Consider the following 24,211-nt stretch of genomic DNA (forward strand, 5'->3'; position numbering starts at 1 on the left):
AGACATAATGTGTGTATACAGCTGCTCATTGAGATGTTGGTATTGTCATGTATCGGTGCTACCAAGAGATCTGTCCATACAGTGTTGTTCTGGACACTACAGAAGGAGCATCGCTCGATGGTAAAGTATGTGCTGTACCAGTATTCAACACTGCCTACTGCCTTGTTCAGTTTCACTGTCTACTTGGGACCACAACGACTGCCAAGGAAATTATGAATACAGTACCTCAACCATGCAAACAGATAAATGCTACAAAACTGTCTAAACAGTGATTAAAAGTCTGTTTCAAGATTTTGAACTTCTGTATACAGTACATAGATACAGTATGTGGCCATTTCAGGTTACCGTGTCCTACTAGAGAACACTTTTTGAATCACAACCTTGTCAGTATATGACCCCTTTAAGTTTTTCTTTTCTTTTCAAACTTTTTGGCTTCTTAATTGAAAGTCATGATCTCCAGATATGATCTCTGTTATTGGTAACGATTGATGACTGCAAAATCTGGAAAAATTCATGGTTACAGACTTACAGTACTGCTACACACACTGTACTGGTGTGAATCATCATTTTGAATACAATGCAGGGCTTTGTCAAACGCTTAGAGAAAAGGTAATGACGTAAAATTATCCTATTGTAATTTATACGTTTACAGTATCTATTGATCGAAAAACTAAATAAACAAGTTTTTGGCCAGGTACTGTACTGTACATAATACACCTTGCAAGTACAATACAGTACAATTGAATGTAATTATGACTAAACGGTGCTGTCAAAGGTGGGCAACACACTAGTATGAAAAAGAATAGCCATACTAGTACTGCTCATGCATGTGTATGTACCAGCTATGCAGTTTTGTCAATTATGAATTAGGAAGGCTCTATTTATAACATGTAATGTCAGTTAAAGCAAAATAGCCATCTATTTCCAGGACTAGAGGTCATATCTTACTTCATTAACAGAGTAATTACTGTTACAGAAGATATTTTGTAGCTTGTTAGTGATGGCGGTTGGGTTTGCGTAGAGCTCTTACTGCACGGTAAGTCAAGAGTGCAGCAGGTCTGTGCATGCATGAAGCCAAACTAGCGGACCGAACTAACTGTACAGTACGTGTGTAGTGTTCATATTTTTGTGACGTAGCAAAGCCTAAGGTTCATATGGTTTCAAATAGTGTTTGCACGGGTTATCCGGGTACCCGCCCGACGTGACACTACCCGGTTCCTAATTTATTACCCGAATCCTAAGCAAAGTGTGATTTAAAAAAAAAAAAAAAAAATGGGCAAACCGACGGTTAGGCAGATTTCCCATTGACTTAGTATGGTGTTAGGCTTCAATGTGGTCGAAGATAACAGCAATAACGAAGGGGCCCGCTCGACGCAATACTCCCCGGTTCCGAATTTATTCCCCGAATCATACACAAAGTGTGATTGTTTAAAAAAAAAATGCAAACCGATGGTTAGGCTGATTTCCCATTGACTTAGTGTGTTGTTAGGCTACCATGTGTTCGAAGATAACAGCAATAACGAAAGTATTCCATGGATGTCTTATAACTGTGCACAACTCCAGCAAATAAACAGATGGTTAGGCTTAGCTAGATTTCTCATTGACTTAGTGTGGTGTTAGGCTACCATGTGGAAGAAATTATTATTTATTCATTCGTTTATTTCAAAGAAAGAAAGGCTGACAAGGAATTTTACGCGATGTTAATGGATTATAGACCGGATAACTAAAAAATAGTAATCGCAAGTGGCTTTTTACTAATCGTTTATTCCAAATGCGATCAAATTGCGCGAATCGCGCAATCTCGCGGCTAATGCGAACCCTGGACCTGCATAATAGATAGTAGTAGCATTCAAAACTGTTTAAGAGCTAAATTGGATATTTATGTTTGATCCAATACACGTGCACGAGCTAGCATAAGCAGCGGCGGCAGTGCGATATAAGTAGTATTGCTAATTATAATTAAATAATTAATTTATTAACAAGTTAATGAAAGAAACAGAAGCAAATAAAAAATTATTGAGGGAGGTTTTATACCTTATCTTACACCTACATATTTGAACATGAAAACATTGTCAGTAGAGAATATAATGCATTTATTACAGCATCCCATATGTAATTTCTTGAAAATCCTGATACACGAGGGTAAACAAATTTTTCCGGGTACCCGGATACCCGACGGGTAACGGCCCTCGGGTACCCGGTTCCCGATTTTTGGACTCGTGTAAACACTAGTTTCAAAGCTGATATATACTGTATAGTACTGTACTGTAGTAGAGTACAGTACTGTACTTACATACAGTACAGTACTATACAGTACTGTACAGTACTGTACAGTACTGTACAGTACTGTACTATAGTAGAATACAGTACTGTACTACAGTACAATACAGTACTGTACAGTACCGTACAGTACTGTACAGTACTATACAGTATTGTACAGTACAATACTGTACAGTAGAGTACTATACTGTATAAAGATACAGTATGTTTAAGTGCTATGTATGTACAACTGTACCCTATTTGAACCCTCTCAGATTACAGACTTACTCTCTTGGAATGAGAACTGAATTCCTACTATATACAGTAGTCAATACAAATTCCTACTAATGAACAGGAAATCATGCCAAGGGTCGCTACGTCCGAACATGTAGAACTGCTTCCATCATTAAGGCCACACTGTTCTGTATGTAGGTCAGGAAAGTTTAATACACTTGAAGCAAGCTGCATCTTTTGGAGTGGAATGAAAATGTATTCTACAGGTGTACTGACTGTATTGTACGGTAAGCTGTACACAGCTTTGCTGAAATTATTTATAAATTGTTTTAAAAATGCAAAAACAGCATAATTTAAAAATTATGCTGTGCAATGATTTCCATCAATATTTCTCACCAGAGCTATGAAATTATGAAACATAGTGAAGATCTAAATATTAAGGGGGTTGGGATGGGGGGAGGGGAGGGGGAAGTGAAAAAAACTCACATATACCTAACAGTAAAAGTACAAACTTTGTACACTTTGCATACACAGTACAGCCAGTACTGTGGTAACCACTGTACACAGTACATAGGTTTTTTGCACTACTGTGTACATTTAAGGAATGTGTTAACATTTGATCGAGTCTGGGTGTGAAGCCTAGTTGGGATGTCATTAACATCTGTAAAATCTCAGAAATGGAAAATTAACATTATTTAGAAGCTGTTCCGGGGCAAGGGGGGGGGGGGGGCCAATAATACCAGTACCGTACAGTACATGTAATAAAGTCTGTATGTTAAGATGGTGGCAGAGAAAATGCTTCTTTAAGTCTGAGCACAAGAGATCCATTATTGATTGTCTAGCATATTTAGGCACACTAGTACTCAATTCATTCTGGTCACTGATTCATTTAAGTTTGTAATCATTCAATAACCTTTTTTACAGCATGTATGCACATGTATAAAAACTTTTTTAACTGATTTAATTTTCTCCCAGCAAACTTCCTCTTCCTCTTTTGGTAAGATCTGACCAGATCTCCAAAAATTTGTGGACGAGCTCCTCTAAAGTACTGAGCTCCTTGTTTTGAAGCCAAGGGAAATTGGACACAGTTCACTCAACTTGCCAGAGAACTCTTAACTACCGTACAGTAGAACAGTATCATTCATTACGACTGTGGGAAAATCCATTTACCACAACAGAAAATCCAGCTGCTAGGCTGCCAAAATTTTCCCACGGTTCAAAGATCTTCCTGAAACAAGGCGCTGTAACAGAGCTTTTAAACAGGAACGGTTACTGTTTAAAGGTATTTTAGTGTATTTACCAGTTTCCTGATTAAAGTGACTGTTGCCCTTTGAATGGTTGTTTTTTTTCCCTGGTCTTTGTTTAAGTGGATGCAATTACAAGTCCTTCCGTTGCTAAGTTGCTAAGTTCATAAATCTTTTGAATGGCAATTTACAGAGTTGCAGTTCACTGCACAGAGGTAAACAGATCTACACAACTGCAGTGAAAATTATCATCTGAATAAAAGAAAATCGAGTGCTTTTGGAGTACGACACATCTAGAGTACTTCATGTAGTTGATCGTTGTCACTCCTACATTTATGATTAATTGACATGTGGATAGTAATTGGTGAATGTTTGGGTATAATAGTATTACTACTATACATCACACACTGTACTATTGGTACTGTATGTACAGCTAACTACCTGAACTGTACATGTATGTATTCATATTTATGTATGGACAATTCTGTTCTCTTGACAATGAAGCCTGAAATAATTTAGTGTTCAACTTTCTTCTCATTTTTTTGTCAGCAGTATCGAAGGCTGCCTATTTGTCAATCAAGTGTAGAATTAATTTTCCATAAAACTTACAGGCTCGGGGACTAAATTACAAGCGACCACACTTACTGTACCCTATAGGTCTCCATCTCTACAACTGTATACAGTATATGGTAGTTTCAGAAGGAAGAGTAAGAGGGCAGTATAACCAAGAGAAGTGTATACTGTACTGTACACAACGGTGTATAGATGTATATTAATACTGTACATGACAGTGTATAGATATACTGTACTGAACACGTCCGTGTACTGTAATTATGTACACGACGGTGTGTATACTGTACTGTAAACGAGGTGTGTAGATATATAAACTCTACTGTACATGACAGTGTATAGATGTATATATACTGTACTTTACATGACGGCATATATACTGTGTACAGCAGGATGTGGTGTAACATTTCGTGAAAACCTGTAACTGTTGTTTATAGAGGGGATGTAGTTCAGATCTACTGTATAATACCAATAAGCAAAGTAAGGTACACACTATTCTGCCAAAATGCCATGTAAAGACTTACCATGCATAAACACAGTACACCCCTCATCAAGTACAGCACTGCTACCATGGGTTGGATCTACAGTTACTAGTTAAGTTCCAACACCCAAAATGAGCGAGTTTTGAACGATAAAACACCGCAGGCATCAAATTAAATGAAACTCACCTAAGAGACCTCCGTGAACGGAGAGTTCTTGCGGAAGGAGGCTGGACAGGGGGTCTCCGTAGCTACGAGAATAGAACTGTGGGTCGAGAGCGCCGCGGCGAAAGTCTATCCCATTGCCGTGGTTACCGATGACATTGTTCCTGATATCTGCGGTACTAAGGGCGGATTCAACATGTCCATTCATACTGGTCTGAAAACCCGAATAAGAAATAGGGCTTCACACTCGTTCTCCTGTTCATGGCAAGACCGACATTGACCGATGAACTAATCCCAATGTACTGTAAACACAACGCAGATACCGAAAGTAAGTGGACAGGGTCAGAATCCGTCACCAGACTGGCCATCCACACACGGATCTGTACTAGCAATGCTCACTGGGTCCAGTGTACGAGCCCCGTAACTAAGAGGTAAGCCCCGTAACTAAGCGGTAAGTCCCGTAACTAATCGGTGGTTTCTGGCTGCTTCAGCAAAGCTGGTCACGATTCTCTACCTTCCATCTTGAATGTGCTGCGATATATATAGAAAGAAAACAGAAGCAAATTACATTAATGTTTACATACTGTACAGTAGACTGGGAATAAAGTATCCTGTATCCCATCACAACAAGCTACCGTACAGTACATCTACTGTACGTGCGAAACGGTCAAATTGATACAGTATATAAGTCAAAGATGGTCAAATTGATACAGTATATAAGTCCAAAGATGCATAAATGTGCAGTTGTTTACACAGGAACCATAGTATTCTACAGTACTACGAAACAGACATCAGGGCCTTTAGAAATACTATATACTATAATAATAATAAATGAGAATTATATAGCACCAAATCAGTAGACAATAAGTCACTGCTCAAGGCGCTTTACAAAGAAAGCAGATTAATTTACAAAAGAACAAGTGAAAAGATGGGTCTTAAGTAGACTTTTGAATGTAGGAAAGTTTAGAGCATACATGTTCGAATGTGATCTGGTAACTTGTTCCAGAGATAAGAGCCATAGTATTCTACAGTATGAAACAGACATCAGAGCCTTTAGAAATGCTATACATATATACACAAAATTTGAACACTCAACTTTGCATGAGTATACTGTAGTACAATAAGAATAGACTTTGCTTGTAACTAACTGCTCACTTTCCATAGTACAGTGTACTGTTCAAGCTGCCCTTTTTCCTTGGAGAGGAGGGGGGGGGGAGGGGTATACACTTGTGTTGAACATAGTAAACATTTGTCAAAGGTTATAGCTACTGTAGAGATGACCAAGTTTGTTGAAAATCAATTGAGAGATAACGAATCATAAACAAATCTGGCTCGGTTAGGTATACATGTATACAAAACGCATGCTGCTCAAGGCAAACTCTATATTACTGTAGGTAGTACTACTGTATACAGTAAACTAGTATCAAATTTCTAAATTTTCAGAAAAATGTCCACCTCTCCTAAGATCTTGACTGTTTCTTCTGAATTTGACTTTTAAGTTTATTGTCAGTTAATACGCTGGAACATTTGGTGGGTAGCCTGCTAAATTGATCTTTGACCTCAAGTCATCTGCCTGCCCCGGAAACTGCCAGGTTGACCTTATGAAGGTTTTGAAGTTACTAAGTGCTCATTGAACCCTCCCACAGTGACATTTATCTGGTTGGAGGACTTGAAAGTAGTTAGCTCAATCTGGGTATTCAAATTAGGGGTCATGACCCTTTCCATAATCACCTAAACACTTTCAGGGGTTGCCAAGTAACTTGGAAGAAGACAAAAAAAGGAAAACCATTTCCGATATATATGTGTGTAATTAAAAATGGTAAAATATCGATCATTGATAAAGTCTATGAAGTTGCAAACTATAAGACCATTAAATTGTAAAATTAAGGTCCCTTAATTATAGAAATTCTCAAAAGGGACGGGGAAGACAGGGGGTCCACCTCTCCCCCTATAGACCCCCTCCCCCAGGCCACAACATCTGCCACTGGAGGGTGGCCAAGATGATGAAGGTGAAAATGGGAGTCACCAAGCATTTAAAGTGTTTGAATACCCAGACATACATACTGTACATAAACCTCTAGGATAATATTGAGCATTACATTCAGCAGTGTATCTAAACAGTGTATCGACTATCCGTTACTTATTGAAAGGAATGGTTTAGTGAAAAATGGGATCCAATCCTTTCTGTTATATCATTTTTTGTCTTTGTATCGCCCTAAGCCTTGCCCTGTTATAAACTTTAGTTTCTGTGATAGAGTGGCACTTGAAATGTTGGCCCAACCTGCCAGAAAATCCGAATCTAACACTGACTTACGTCTAGACGTGACGTCAGTGAGGCACATTGGTCAGAATCTAAGCTTGGCCTTTTTACAATACAAGGAATCTGTACAGACTTCGCATACGGCTGTGAATACAAAAGATCTCACTCTAAGCTTGGCCTTGTTACAATACACAGGAACGTGTACAGACTTTCGCGTACGGCAGTGATTAAAAGATTGCTCAAACAACATATTATGAAGAAACCGAGTGAGCGAATTCTTGAACATTTTACCTCAAGAGATTGCTAACTTGCAACTTCATCGAGAAATTCCCATCTAAATCTCTTTTTTACTTTCAGAAATTTGATCTTTCCTTGCTACAGTGTAGCTTGCTAATGATAGCGTCCCCTGCAGCCCCCAAAATGAAGTGCCACGATGACGTCACAACACTCATCGATCTCCACTGTTCAAAATATATTAGATTCAGTTGGTGCGAGATTCAAACATTCACTTCTCCTGAATCATACGATGAAAAATCCCCGAACTAGGACGGTGGCGATGAAAAAAAAAATTAAGGAGTTTTTTTTTCATATACCCAATTGACTGCACACTAAAGAAATCCCTTTAAGGGGGCCCACAGTATATATAAAGAAGCTTTAAGCGGGTTATATACAGAGCAGTGTCATTTGACTCCAAATTCGATCCATTTCTATGCTATATCAGAGTCAACTGGCCTGCAGGGTACATTATAGACTCATTGAAATTTTAAACCTCCAATAAAGGGGCCTAACTGCTGTACACTGTCTGACAATTAACGACAGAGTTCGAAACCAGAACAGAAGACCTGGCGCGCCACGGAAATTTTGCTTGAAATTTAGGCCGAGAGAATTTACAAGCAGGTACTTCAACCCTGCACTAGAGACTGTTTGCCAGTCGAGAATCAATTTCCTGATGACAGGTACATAGGCAAACAGACGGACCTGAAAAGCACACCACAAGCTTACACACTGACAACTTCGACAAACAATACATGATGCTAGTCTTAACCTAACCAAATGATGCTGGAGACATCTTCAAAGCACCACCAGTCTGTGGTTAAGGCCATTCAGAGGCAACCGTCAGGGTTCAGGGTTTTTTTTTTCTTTTTTTTCTCTACACGTAGCCCTAGATCCGCTTATATCAGTACTGACTCAGATTGTAACCTACCGTAAACTTCCAAACAGACACAGGGAGGAGGCTGAATCTCAAAGGACATTTTTCATGTTCAAAAACCTGCAAACATTAACCAGATACTCTGTACTCAGTGTTTGATATCCAGGAGGTGAGGTGACAGTATCTTGAATTTCAGGTCCTTGATGCAGAAACTTCACCAAAAACTTTGAAAAACCAACAAGATTCCAGGAGATACCAGAAATTTTACCCTGGAATTATTAGTTGGTAAGCCTTGAGAAGATATGGTAGATTAGGAAGGGGGAAGGAAATACTGTAGACATTGCCCCTGAGGTACAGTAGGTCAGTGGGGTGGGGGAGGGGATAGGGGAGCACAGTGCCAAAATGTTACCAACTGACGAAGGGTGGGGTGAGGAGCAGAAGAGGGTTACCCACATGTGGAGACAACTTGCATGAAGATTTAACCATAAATTACACGCTGAAACAATTCGGGTGTGTGAATACTTTTGTTTCAACTGTAACATCTTGAATTAAGCTGTGTATCGTACTATGCAGATAATAATACACTGTACAGAAATCTCTCCATTTTGAGCAATAGTTGAGTAACATCTTGAAAATTAAAGATGTATATCGTACTATGCAGATAATTATGCACTGTACAGAAATATCTCCATTTTGAGCATTAGTTGAAGTAAAATCTTGAAATAAAGGTGTGTATCGTACTATGCAGATAATAATACTCTGTACAGAAATATCTCCATTTTGAACATTAGTTGAGTAACATCTTGAAATTAAAGCTGTGTTTCGTACTATGCAGATAATAATACACTGTACAGAAATCTCTCCATTTTGAGCATTAGTTGAGTAACATCTTTAAATTAAAGCTGTGTATCGTACTACAGTATACAGATAATAATACACTGAACATAAATCTCTCCATTTTCCTTTCCTGTTATTCTTTGAAAGTTTTGAAATTTTATTTGTAACTGAGCTGGGAAAGACGGCTTCATTGAAAGCTTGTTGACACAGATGGTGTGGGAGAAAAAAGATAAAAGTTGTTGGAAAACAAACACCTTATCCACAAGTTCTTTTACCAAGTAACCACTGGTAAATCAGTCATGAAGGGTTTTTTTTTTATCTATTTTTTTTATCTTATCTCTCTACCCAAACAGGGGTTTTTATCTTAATCAGTTCTCCAGATGTCTTGTCTCTCACTTTATTCTACTTTACTTACTTCCAAAAGGAAGAAGCCATAATTTTGTTTACATTATGACAGATGCTGCAGAGTTTGTTAATTACAGGATGGCAGCCACCCTTTTGTCTTACAAGCGAGAGAAGTTGGTACTTTGCTATCAACCTACAGTACTGTACATCACACTGTATTATCACACACACAAAAAAAATGGTTGATAAAACAATGAACTAAGTACATATAAAAACTAAAACAAAAACCTGTTAGCAACCTGCTTATATCCACTAAAGCGCCTGTGTAAGAGAATGTGTAAAAGTTGGCCTGATATTTTTCGATCCTAGCAGGATCTTCTTCAGAGGCTAAATGATAAGTAACAGTACAGTATCAGAAGGGACAAAAACACGCACACAGAATACAGACAGGTTAATGACCATGGTGAACACAAAAGAGAAAGATGTAAGGAGATTAGTAGACAAGGGATGGAGAGAAGAAAGAAAGAGACCAACATGGGAAGAGGAGAGGTAGGAGATAAACTGTTTATCTCCTACTGTACCTCTCCTCATCCCCTGTTGTTGCTTATTGACCTGTCTGTATTCTGTGCATGTATTTGTCCTTTTGAAGTGTTACTGTAACTTGTCATTTAGCCTCTGAAGAAGATCCTGCTAGGATCAAAACGTCAGGCAAACTAAGTATATTTAAAGCAGCTTTTTGGACTGACTTTTTGCTCTCTTTTGCTTTTATTTTTGTTTTGAGACTATTCCACATTAAATCAAACAACAATCATGTACAGCAGGGTCACACATGAACTCAACAGGTCAGTGAAAGGATACAGACAATTAATTATATGAAGTGCACTACGTAGAACTTAGCCTCAAACAGGTAACTGTTCGTACTGTAGAATGCCTTTTGGCAGCACAATGAATATGACATCACAGAATGCAACGAAAAATTATTTCACTCTGCTTGTGGCATAATAATGAAAATGACATCACAGAATGCTAAGAAAATTATTTCACCATTGATGTGTGGCATAATAATGATGATGACAACACAGACTGCAAAGTAAATTATTTCACCTCCTTACGGCATAATTGTGACTATGACATCACAGACTGGAAACTTGGAGAGTGAATTATTTCACCTACTTGTGGCATAATAATGACTATGACATCACAGACTGCAAAGCAAATTATTTCACCTCCTTGTCGCATAATAATGACTATGACATCACAGACTGCAAAGTAAATTATTTCACCTACTTGTCGCATAATAATGACTATGACATCACAGACTGCAAAGTAAATTATTTCACCTCCCTGTGGCATTATTATGACTATGACATCACAGGCTGTAAAGTAAATTAAATTTAACCTCCTTGAGGCATAATAATGACTATGACATCACAGACTGACAACTTGACAAACATCTCTTAATCAATATAACTTTTGGACCCAATTATATAGATATATCTCAAACCGTGAAGGGCTCCACTCAGTGGTGTAGCTATGGGGGGCGTGGTGGGTCGACAGCCCCCCATGAAAGCTTGTCGCCCCCCCCCAGTCGCCCCCCCACTGGGATTTTGGGTGTCGAAAAAAAAAATTACATGTGCGAAAAATATAACATTGGTCTGAATGGTCTCGAATCTCCATGATGACCACTCATGAACGACCCTTCGACCGCGGCTATAGTTGCTGAAAAACCAGATGTGACATAGCGCATGGGGAAGAAGTCTACAGTAGTCGCACTGTACTGAAAACGCATGTTAACGACCGTCGAATAATATAATTCCTGCTCTACAAGACTACAACACACATAATGTTTACTACTGAATCTGTGTGTTCGTCTGTTCCGGCAAACTTTGCCTTTGTCACTCTTTTTTAAAATATCCATAATCCCTAACATACAAATAAATACTAAAACAAACAGCCAATCAGTATCTTGTAACCAGTGCGCATTAACTGATCAAACAAGCTAGTGAACAATACTATACCCTTATAGAAAGATGGTTTCCAAGTACTTGAATGCCAAAGAAGATGTTAAAAGGTAAAAATGCTGACATCATACACATGTTTCTCACATCATTGCTCGCGTCATCGCCTCGATACCCTGTAAAATTTTCAATCGGGTTTTCACTTTTTCAAATTTTCAAGAAAGGAGACAACACTATCGCTGAGAACTACCGGCCAACAGTGGCGGAGCGTCCAAACAGTCAGGGGATCGGATGCCCCCTGACGGACTCAAATGGACTGCTGGCGCCCTTTTCAGCTTTTTAGCACTTTTTACTTATTTGCGAATATTGACTTTTTTTATTGCACTCTCATCTACCTATCGACATTTGTCACATTTTGTTGGTGTAGTTAACTGACAAAATGCTCTAACGTACGGCGGTATTTAATTTATCGGCACTTAATTCTGTTGTACGAAACTCTTTCTTAGAACTGTACGGGGTTTTCCATCTATTTTTTTCGAAAACATGGGCACTCACAAAGATACCACAGGGATTGTGATGAAGCGCATGTACTATCCCATATAAACTTCCGACTTGTCACACATATTTATTCTTCGTTTATCTGCAAATTAGCAAGGCCCGGAAAGGGTCATTTCCGGCGATCTAGGGAATATCTTTACTCAAAAAGATTCTGTACGCTCTGCGCCAACCTGTGGTGGCGCTCCGCTAAGATAGTGTCGAAAGCGCCCCTACAGGCCATTCTCGCCCCCTGACCAATACCCCTAGCTCCGCCACTGCCGGCCAATCAGTCTATCACCCTAGTAATATTTCAGACGCAATCTTTTACGTCAGTTTGACATATAGTTCAGTTTACTTAACTATTTGATGACCATATCAAAACATGGGATCTCAAAATAAAGATTGTTGAAGAAACTTTAGAGCAGCTTAGAAGGCCTGGGAAGTGTCATTTCCAACGATCTAGGAGGCCTATTTAGCTAAAAAAATTTGGTGCGCTGTGCGCCAACTCATGGTGGCGCGCCACTTAGATAGTAACAAGAAAATGGTCAAGCCCCCCCAGGAAATGTTCAAGCCCCCCCGGCGCCCCCCCCCACTGAAAAAATCCTGGCTACGCCACTGGCTCCACTCGGTCACAGCTCAATACTGATACGAAGCAAAATATTCCTCAATTATTTGGCCAAGTTGTTTATCACAAAGAATGCATTCGGATATAAAAAAGATAACGATTTGGTTTGCCTCTACAGTACTAAGTGTGTGTGCTAAATGGATGTCTTGAAAAATGGATCGGCCCGCTGCATTCAGCACAACATTATACAGTTGTGGTACCAACTCCCATTGAGTTGTACCCATAATGTGGAGTATGGAATATATCTGATCAGTCAAAATCTACGCAAAATCAGGCCGAAAATACCCACAAGACACATACAGGACACTTACAGCAAAAAGAATATGTGATGCTGATAACAAAGCCAACATTTTTTGATGAAATTCTGATAAAAGCTTGGGTCACCAAATAAAAAGAAAAAAGGGAGAGAGCTTGTTAAAAAAAAAACTATGGAAGTCCCTCTTCTGATCAAACTAAAATTATTTATGTACTTTAACAGCTTAAACTACTGGCGATCAATTTCAACCCAAAAAAGTAGAAATTTGTAAGTACACCAACATTAACTCTGCAAACTAGGCATCTTTTTGGACCCGATTCGTCACAGCATATACAGGGATTGCAAATGGAAAGGAAGGTATTGAAATGACTTTAAATATTTATTGAAAACATGAAAATGGATGGAGTTGCCAGCCAACTACCAACAAAATTCTATGTGACTTGAATTGCAGTCACTCTTTCTTGGATATTTTTGTTTTTCATTCTTCAGTTTGGCTGGCTAGCTGTACAGTACTTCCAATCCTAATTCCACATCCCTGGCCCTTGAAAATTGTCAATTGTTTAAAAAACTCTTAGAGTTAAGCAAAGCTTCACATTACTGTTAAAGGAGACAGGAATGCAACCACCATGTGAAATAGGTAACTGTCCCAAACAACTACCCCAATCATAAAAATACAAATCCATTTGGGAGATAGCACAGAATTTTTGTTTAAGTTCCTTCACAACGCAAGGCTGACTTGATCAAGTCATACATGACATCATTGAACCACATGTGCGATCTTTTTCTCTTTTTATTACGTTTACTTTCTTATATGGAGTTTGCAGATCCTGAATATAAGAAACAATTGAAGCTCTTTGCATGACCCATATGAGTAAACTGTTATTATCAGACCCTGGCGTTAGGCCATGGCTAGTCCTACTACTAAAATAACAACACATAGCCTAGCCTTGGTTAAGCCTTGTAACATAATAGTACACTACTGTACCATAGTAAACTTATCATGGTGAAAAACAGTTTTACTGCTACTGCTAGCGTGTATGGACACTTCTCGGTAGCTTACTTGGACGCTAACGCGTAGGCTTCATTAAACTATATGTTTTAACTTACAGGGTAAAGCCTATCCTAGGGTGAAGCCTAAAGAAGAGCATGACTAGCCTACACTAGGTTTGATCAATAATAATATATTTTTGCTTACTAGCCGTAACGTTAGACACAAGTTTCTAACCTCGAATTTCCCTTACAAACTACGGATAGGCGCCGATAAAAAATGCACAGAATCAGGGCGGATGTCCTAGGAAATAGGGATCAAAACCTCAAAGCGACCAAATTGTTGATAGCATAACTTTGGGCTACAAAACTAGGCCGCCTCGAAGGACAACGTCGAACTGGATACAGTAACGTTAGATCACACGGAGTCATTGTATTTGTAACATTGGTTGTACAGGTCTACACATGTTCACAATACAACACACATTGAAAAAAACTACGAAACAACGGCGACACGGTGGGCATTTAAAATTGTCTTTACAAGCGACAATTCGTTTCTGGATTGTCGTTTTACTGATCGAATTACCGTTTGACTTACCTGAATTAATTAAATATATCCATACACGTTGAAACACTGACTAATTTCAGTGGTTTGAGTTTCAAAATGTAAAAAATTCTGTGGCGTGTCCTGTATGAAAAGTCGGCCCTTTGAAGTACTTCAGTGTATGTGTGTGAACACACACCGAACCGTGGGAACTGAGTTATTCGTGGGAATATATCCAACATGTCTACAGCACTCACTCCCCGAACGGTTAGCCGGATACTTCATTTTGTTGCAATTTCCGTGACCGAAATTTCACATTCACAGAAGAGAAAACACTCGGTCGAAGCTTTTTGCGTAAACCTGTCAACCTCCTGGTTTCTCTTGGTACAAAAATGACAGAAAAACTGCAGTTTGCGTGCGATAATTCTGACGGAATGGACAATCTCTTCAACAGCCAATTTGCATAGAGTTTTCCCAGGCCAGGCAATGCAGGAGGTACGGGACTAGTCCATTAGCGCGAAAGGGAAATATTATTTATTTTCTTCCATCTACCTTTGGTAAACAAAGAAGGCTTACACAACACGATACTACCGTGAGGACAACGTGAGGTCAAATAGGAGCAAAAGAAAAGGGAAATTGCGTAGAACGTTTCTACCATGTCCAGGTATCCAGCCATATGTGCATTTCTTGATGGGAGACTCAATTGTAGACGTTGAAAACACCCTGTTGGCACAGTCTGTTTAATGCTACTAACACATAATCTCACTTGATGTTCTAATGACAAGGTACAAAACTGAAATTTTTTGTTGTTTATTTCCAGGGATTGTGAGGTGTACAAACAAAACTGACACCTAAGCTCCTCACACAAAGAGCACAAAGGAAAATCGAGATTTTTATTCATTGACAAACCCAAGAAGATGATGACCCTTTCATATCACTCTTCAAAACTGGGATGAGTTGTGCAAGCATTTGTTCAGGGTTCCATGCCTTTTTTTTCCCTTTTTTTTCTCTTTTTTTTTTGTAAATGACCTTTCACTTGTATGAATGACTTTCAAGGCCAAGGAAAGAATTTCAGGTATGGCTTGCGTGAATGCACTTGAAAGGATCTTTTCATAGCCTGTTTCCCCTGCATGAAAAATATAAAATAAAATAAAAACCAATTTTTTTTTTTTTTTTCTACAAGTGGATTGAATGTGCTATTCAAGAACAGATGATTTTCCAATTCGATTCAACATGTTGAAAAACAGGAAGTCTATATTGTGCCAGTTGAAGGCCGATGACAGGGTTCAGTCTTTTATGTCAAAACTTACACCACATTGAACAAATTTATCCGTAAAGCCTGGGGATTTGGGTCAAACCGTTTGCATACCGGCCGACGAGCTATAAGGGAGAGCTTCTCCCAAAGTGAAGCTTGGCTCTACCTCTCTGGAGTCCAGCCTTCCAAGTATCTGAGTTTACATAACCACTGGCCAGACATGCATTACACTGGATGGCCTCTAGGATAGGACAGTGTTGGAGAAGACCTGTGTTCTCTGACGTGAAATTTCATGGACATCCCGAGACCAAGGTGAGGTATTGTCATGATCACATGACTATGGTCCTGATCACAGGCCTGAGTCATGATCACAAACCATAGTTCTAATCACATGACTTAAGTTCTCCTGATCTCAAGACCCCTGTCCTAATCACACACCATAATCCTGATCACAGACCATATAGTTTAGATCACATGGCTTCTCCTGATCACGAGACCCCTGTCCTAATCACACACCGTAGTCCTGAATCCTGATCACATGACCATAGTCCTGATCACAGACCATAGTTTTGATCACATGACCAGTCCTAATCACATGACTTCTCCTGATCACGAGACCCCTGTCCTAATCACACACCGTACAGGTAGTCCTGATCACATTTAACATAGTCCTGATCACAGACCATAGTTTTGATCACATGACCAGTCCTAATCACATGACTTCTCCTGATCACTAGACCCCTGTCCTAATCACACACGTAGTCCTGATCACATAACCATAGTCCTGATCACAGATCACAGTTTTGATCACATGACGGGTCCTAATCACATGTCATCTCCTGATCACGAGACCCCTGTCCTTATCACACACCGTAGTCCTGATCACATGACCACAGTCCTGATCACATTACCACAGTCCAGATCACATTACATGCAATGCATTAATGTGTGACAAATTGTAAAATTATAGCATCATTTTGCATCTGACTCACTTAACTCGTAGAAAAATGCCCAAAGGGGAGAGAAAACCCCTCCCCCAAATAATCGGTGTTATATTTTTGCTCCCCAACACTCCCAAAAATATGCCTTTTGCCCCCTACAGTAGTTGCGCCTCCCACCAGGTTGCCTTGGCTAGTACTGTCACTGATAATGATCCACCAAAAATCAAAGCGGGCAAGAAGAAGATGAAAATCATGAAACATGCAAAGAAATGTAAAGTACGTTTCACAGTAATTTGGTTGGACGTGGTACGTGGTATTAATTCCTTTCTGGAATGGATGCCATGGTTGACAATTTGATAGGAACATAGTTGTTGTAAACACACCCCTTGGGGATCTCGATCTAGCTTAACTTAATTAGAGAATATCCTGACATTTGCCCAAATTTTAAATTTTATCAGGTTTAAATAAGTTGGAAAATAAAAGTTATCATCCAACCCAAAACAATAGAGACAATTGGAAAGGAAAACATGCAAATCTGATCATTATAATATAATATATGAGCAATTAATAATATGACTTAAATTAATTTATATTTCATAATTGTACGGAAATCCAAAGAAGGCATCCCATTGTTGCATTATCAGGAACAGAATTTCACAATTTGGACCACTTGCTGAAAACTTTGCGAGGGCTTGAAGATTCTACTGGCTTATACCAAGACAAAAAAAACCATATCAATTACTGTTTATAGATCTGTTACTGTCAATTACTGTATATAGAGATCAATTACTGTTTATAGAGATAGCCTATGATAGATCTGCATTCCCAATAATATTTGCTGATAATAAACTTTAATTCAGGGATTAATGATGTTTAGGTACTGAAAACATGCCAATTCTATGACGTAAAATTGTCATCCAACTTCTCATATGTTCATGTTAAATTTCTCCTGGCAGGAATATGCCGCTACATTATTTTTCTCCTACTGACGAATGGCAAAATTCGCTTGCTCTTTACAATATACAGTAGCTGGAATTTTGAGGCCTGGTTGTAAAATATATGCATGTATTGCTTGCGTTAATTGCATCGGTACCTAATCATAGCCCCAAACAGATAACCATCGACTGAAAATGTCACTGGGAAATTATTATCAAATTTTAAGCTAAGAAATGTTCTCTTGCAAAAGGATTCGAACAAGTGAGTCCCTCAAAGGTGGCCATCGTGACTTCCGGACACAAATGTGGTCTGAATCCCATTTTTTTAGCTAGAGATGAAAAATCTTTATCTGGATTGGAAATTTATTAGCCTGGATGAGAAATTGCTTATCTTTTCCTCGCAACATCAGAATTTTCATACTCTGTATGAATTTCCCCCCTCCTCTCCCTCACCCCTTCCGTTCTACTGCCCTGTCTACAGTAAATATGAAACACTAGAAGACATAATGTAGGCTGGTAGAAGATGTCCAGAGAAGGATGGTCGTCAAATGGTAGCGATACCGATGCTAAGGGTGTACGGTGCTAAGATGATTACCAGTTCACTCTGGGCACTGCGAAACGAGAGTGCTGATGTGATGACTTTTGAGGAGACAGGTAATTGAGGAAGTGGAAGTTAATAGTTCTTCGCTATTTCAAAATTAGCTTGAAAAGTGTTAACATTCAATTGTTTTCTTAAGTGTTAAACATGCAATTGTTTTATTAAGTGTTAACATTCAATTGTTTTCTCAAGTGTTAACATTCAATTGTTTTCTTAAGTGATAAACATCCAATTGTTTTCTTCAGTGTTAACATTCAATTGTTTTCTTAAGTGTTAACATTCAATTGTTTTCTCAAGTGTTAACATTCAATTGTTTTCTTAAGTGGTTAAACATTAATTGTTTTCTTCAGTGTTACCATTCAATTGTTTTCTTAAGTGTTAAACATGCAATTGTTTTATTAAGTGTTAACATTCAATTGTTTTCTCAAGTGTTAACATTCAATTGTTTTCTTAAGTGATAAACATCCAATTGTTTTCTTCAGTGTTAACATTCAATTGTTTTCTTAAGTAATAACATTCAATTGTTTTCTTCAGTGTGACCATTCAATTGTTTTCTTCAGTGTTACCATTCAATTGTTTTCTTCAGTGTTACCATTCAATTGTTTTCTTATGTGTTAACATTCAATTGTTTTCTGAAGTGTTAACATTCAATCGTTTTCTTAAGTGTTAACATTCAATTGTTTTCTTCAGTGTTAACATTCAATTGTTTTCTTCAGTGTTACCACGAAATTGTTTTCTCAAGTGTTAACATTCAATTGTTTTCTTAAGTGTTAACATTCAATTGTTCACTTACAATGCTGACAATACACATGATCTGTCTATATAGTCTTAAGGCATATATACAGTACTTACTTACCAACTACAACAACAACAACAATTTAACCTTGAGGACTCAAATCTGAGAGAGAAATATATAGCAAACACATTTTTAGCTCAAACTTATAAACAAGGTTGTCAGAGGTAACAAGTTTGTTTTTTGGTGTTGTTCTTTGCTATTTTGCTTTTGTATGATTGAAACAATACATCTGAATCAAATCGATGAATTATGTCAAGAAGGTGACATGGTGAATTTGGGCAGAAAATTTAGTTTTCTGTGTTGTTTAGACTGTTAATTAGAAGAAAACAAAAACAAAAACATTGCTTTCAATTTAGACTGTCTTGCTCTACCAATGTTTAAGTTTTTGGAATATGAGCACATTCGGAGGAACATAAACTAACATGGCTTGAGTACATCTAGTCCCACACACAGACCAAGCATCAAGCTATTGCAATTTAGAGAAACCCATAAATCCATCCCTCCCCTGCGACTCCCCATTGCCTACAGGCTATGGAAACATTACATACTGTATTATATATATTTATATGCAATCTACATCCAAAAGGCTGGTATTTGTCCCTTTGCACTCTCCAAAATGGGTGCCTCTCAGGTTCTGAGACCCACAATATTGGTTTTTTGCATAAGACTCTGCAAACTCTGTGAAGACTACGTCAGTAAATATTATCCATACATGTACACCTGTATGTATCAGTAAGTAACACAAACACACATACGCACGCACGCATGTACACACATGTACCCTCTCTGCTAGACAGTTAGACTACAAAGCATCAAGTAGTGCAACTCCCAAAAGTTGCCAAATTTCCAGGAGTTTAGAAACTTGTTGCCCGGACTGTACCATTCTCCCAGGGGTACAGACGAAATGCAAAACCTTTTTTACATGTCAAGCTAACAACAGGTCAAGTTCTGTTTAAAAATATGCCCTGTGGTGCCCTAAAGCTATTTGTCAGTACTGTCTTAGGAAAATACCAAATAAAACAGACTGGGTTGAACAGAATAGAAAAAGAAAGGGGGGGGGGGGGGGAACAGAGAGAGAGAGGTAAAATAAGAGAGAGTGTGTTTTGTTGAAATAGGAAGCATTGGAATTTGATGTCATGACAATATGCTTTGTTAAAAGTTTTGCCTTGTTTGGCCAGCCAATGATGGTATATCCCTAGATAAATTCATTTTTTAGAAGCAAGCTGGGGAGGGAAAAAAAAGGTTGCAGTGCTCACTTTACATCTGAAAAAAAAGGGAGAAGGAAGATCAAAAGTGATGGAAAAGGATGAAAAAATGTTATACTTTCCACATCAGAAATTATATATGGTGACCTGCCTTAGGCCCTGTGTTAGAAATAAGAGCACAATTTGCAGCTATAGGCTGTACTGCACAGTGTTACTGCTTGAAGTGAACGACTTGTTGTCTAAGGTCAGTGTTATAGCATCTAGGGCACACTGGCATGATAAGTGACATTTATAACACTTATCTCCATATGAGAGGCATGTAACATCTGTACCAACCCAAAAAATCGACATCGAAAAAAGGCACCAATACCACATGTGAGGTGGTGGGGGAAAGGGAAGGGGGAGGTTTTGAATTTTCACAGCAATGGTGGTTCCACCATGGAGGATAACCCCACCACCTCTGAACATTCGTCTGTTGCCTACCCCTCCCCCTCCCCGACAACCCCCATCTAAAACCTTGTCCGATTCCTGTTGTGGGATACCCATCTACCTACTGTTCACTATTTAGCCATTCAGTCACTGAGATCCCACACATGACCAACATCACAAATTGGAATTGAATAATTTTTGCATTTGGCACAGCTAGCTCATTCACTATCACTGTGCTTTAAATTTCATCACCGACTGGGCGTGAGATGTTGGTATTTAGAGCAAAACTCACACAATTGTAATAGATAATGTCTTGTGGTTCCTCAAAGTTCTATCATTTTCATAATTGATAATAGGCCTATATCTGTACCACAACTTGATTACAGAGGCTAATTCAATAAAAATTATTAAAAATAAATTTAAAAAAATATAAAAAAATAAATAAATGCAGTTTTCAAGTCCAAAAGGCTCTCCTGCAGCCAGTAGCTCCAAACCTTGAACCCTGTCGTTTTGTTTTCTTTAAAAAAACCAGACTATAACGGTAGTACACCCCCTCGGCCCCTCCACTCCAGCATTCCATAAATGTGTTGTACTTACTACACCCTTAAATGCCATACCCATTACCTTATGACAAGTCTTGTTCCAATGAATAAACACAGAGCTGAATGGTATATTTGCTAGAGACTTCAGTAGATGAGTGTCATTCATACATTTGTTTTTTTTCACTTCTTCCATAATACCATCGATCTGCTCGTTTTATTATCGTTTGTTCCATATTCACAGGTAAGATTTGTTTACATAATTTCATAGGACATTGGAACTCCTGTTATTTTTTATCAAGCTGGCCAAGTTTAAAAAAAAAAAAATACTGTTGATTAAAACTTCGCTCTAAAGACATCAATTTACTTTCAAAACACACAAGTCTGGATCTGCTAGTCGATCTGATCAGATTTGAGATTGCGATGGATCGGGGGAGTGGGGAGGCGGGGTGGGGCTAGAGTCAGACCAATGTTCAGTGGCGGTACCACAGCTAAGCTACCACCTGTGGCATCACCATGCCAACGTGACAATCACTGCTGTTCAAGTTATTGGGGGAGAGCATGGCCCACTGGCATGCCACAGGGGCACTTTGTGCATGTTCCCCTCCCCACATGTCACACCCTCTATAGTCAATATTGCCGTTTTTAAAGATACCATCCCTTTAAAAGGCCGGGTTTTGCATACTTCTGTGGACACTTCTTGGTGTCATCCCTTTTTCTCAATCGAGCCTGAGTTTCTGTAACAAGTTTGGCGACAAAAAGATACTACTAAGATATACTAAAATAATTAAAGGAGTTTATAACTCCTTTTGTAATATGTACCATTTCCATTTAATAATCCGCTCTATGATTTTCAGAGTGATCGCTTCAATACCAAAGTAAGGCACTTACTCTATACTTCTAAACAAATTTCTACATGTTACTTTCCCTTTACGTACCTTGGGTCTCTTTTAAATTCTTCTTGTTTTTTTCTCGAGTCTACAGTTAAACCTTTTAACAATTGTTTTTAACCCCCTGTCCACTTTAGGAGCTAGGCACGATATCCACACTTGCAATAACCTCTTAATATACATGTACATTTCTATAGTAGCACTATCTCTTTAACACTTCTAGACACAGAACTTAAATGTTACTATCCCTTTAACAAAGTAAGGCTCTTACACTATATGATATATATACCTCTAGAGACCAGTATCGAGGCCTTCTCATCGCTCCAGGCCCAACTATTGTTAGCTATTATTATTTCTTGTCTTGTGAGAGGGTAACAGCCCAGACCACTCTCTATTCATGACTGCCATCAAAGATGAGAAAATGGAAAAAGAGAAGAGGGAAAAAAAATATAATAATCATCAACAGCAATGAAAGCTTGAAAGGATTGCACTGCCAGTCCAAAAATTGCCTCTTCATTTTTTTTTTTTTTTTACATTCATATCCTTTATTTATGTAAATACTAAATTATGGGGATATGAGGTCAGAGGTCACTTAAGTTGTTAATAGACTATGGAGCGCAACCTTTTTATCATTTTATTCCCTATTCATTCAGTTTACAGTACTACACTACTAGTCCCCAACACTTAAAGCAATAGAGTATATTTCACGCTATAATATACTGAAGGATAAAAATACTTATATTAAGGACAACAAATTTCGTTGACATTCTTCAATATACATGAGACACTTGCAAAGGAACTGTTTGTGTAACTTTACAGTTCTCTCTCCAATAAAGTATTCTACAGTCATGATCTATCTTGACAAAAAATCAAGAAAAAACTGATTTTGTACAGTCTGTAGTTGAGTACTTAAGGTTTTATCCCTCTCTCCACCCAGGGGATAAATGGGTACCTGTGAGGTAACTTGTCATTGGACGCACATAGCAGTCTGGAGGGATTGTCTCTGGGCCAGGTTATTATTGACCAGGGCTAATATAACGTCTGTAAAAACTTTGAAACCTTGGTATAAAAGTGCTATGTACAGTAAATCGAATATTATTATCATTATTATTATACAATGTTTACAATATAGGCTGCAGTAAACCGTTCCCAATCAGGGATCCGATAGTGGGTCTGTGATCATTTATTTTTGGATTTATTACCCGGGGGAGGGAGGGGGGGGCAAAGCAATCTGCAGAAGGTCCATGAAAATATCCATGGGACCACTGTGAAGGTCAAAGTAGCCTGTTAATATTTGACTGATATACAGTATGCTAAAATTGATATAACCATAGTTTCAACCTATGGTCTGAAAACAGATCTTGTAAAATTCACTCTGTTAACTATAATGCAATGTGGACTCAGTCAAAACCCCTTTGTGAGGTTAACAAAAAAGCGATTTTGAGGGTTCGCCAAAACATTTTGAAGGAAAGAATAGAAATTGGGGTTATCTTGTGGAGGAACACAGTGGAAAAATTCCTGAACATTAATTATGTGAAAATTAAATTACAATATTAGTTGCAAAATACCACTACACCATATTGCAACTGACCACCCTTATATTCCTCTAAATTGCTACTTAGTAATAGTAATAATGCAAAACTTTTGTAATTTACCAAGTCAGTAGGTTCCTGCAGGTAGTTAGAGGAAAGTGCATTTGTAGGTTGGAGACAGGTAAGACAGGCGCAAAGTAAAAATTATACAAAAATTATCAATAGGGAGAGGGTTATCCCTAATTCCCCTAGCCACACCAACCGCCACTAGGGGTGTCACCACATCAGAGGAGGTAACAATTTGGGTCACCAAGCACGGGTCTACCGAATAGCTCATAGATCAACTCCATCTGTGTACAAAAATACACATATATGCTGAACTATGATCTTTGGCAAATTTCTCTGCTGTTTTCTTTTTTTCAATGAGACCATTCCAGGAAGTAAGACCTGCATACAATAAATCCATTAATTTTTCATGGATTTAGGCTTCATTTTTAAGACGGATGTGAGGATGCCCGCATACGATGTACTGTATAAATATTAGCATATTACATTATAAACAATTTCACAATTTTAATGAGTTATATAATTACTATACGGACTGTTTCTAGTAACTGCTTTTTTTTTTCACATCCTCCATT

At 38.3% G+C, this 24,211-nt stretch overlaps 1 protein-coding gene across 4 annotated transcripts in view; it reads right to left on the bottom strand.

Moving 5' to 3' along the window:
* LOC139983395 (recombining binding protein suppressor of hairless-like) overlaps positions 1 to 24,211 on the bottom strand; it is a 50,644-nt gene that overhangs the window by 17,106 nt on the left and 9,327 nt on the right. The window contains exons 2-3 of one of the 4 annotated variants that reach the window (XM_071996934.1): positions 22,328 to 22,439; positions 4,976 to 5,482 (exon numbers count right to left, since the gene is read on the bottom strand). In XM_071996934.1, coding sequence (XP_071853035.1) covers positions 4,976 to 5,159 — 184 coding nt within the window. In that variant the 5' untranslated portion in view covers positions 5,160 to 5,482; positions 22,328 to 22,439. Of the gene's footprint in view, positions 1 to 4,975; positions 5,483 to 14,144; positions 14,390 to 14,504; positions 14,905 to 22,327; positions 22,440 to 24,211 lie in introns of those variants that run through there. The other 3 variants (XM_071996932.1, XM_071996935.1, XM_071996933.1) reach the window with 3 other exon arrangements.

The sequence above is a fragment of the Apostichopus japonicus genome, chromosome 16 (assembly GCF_037975245.1).
Source record: "Apostichopus japonicus isolate 1M-3 chromosome 16, ASM3797524v1, whole genome shotgun sequence".
NCBI lineage: Eukaryota > Metazoa > Echinodermata > Holothuroidea > Aspidochirotida > Stichopodidae > Apostichopus > Apostichopus japonicus.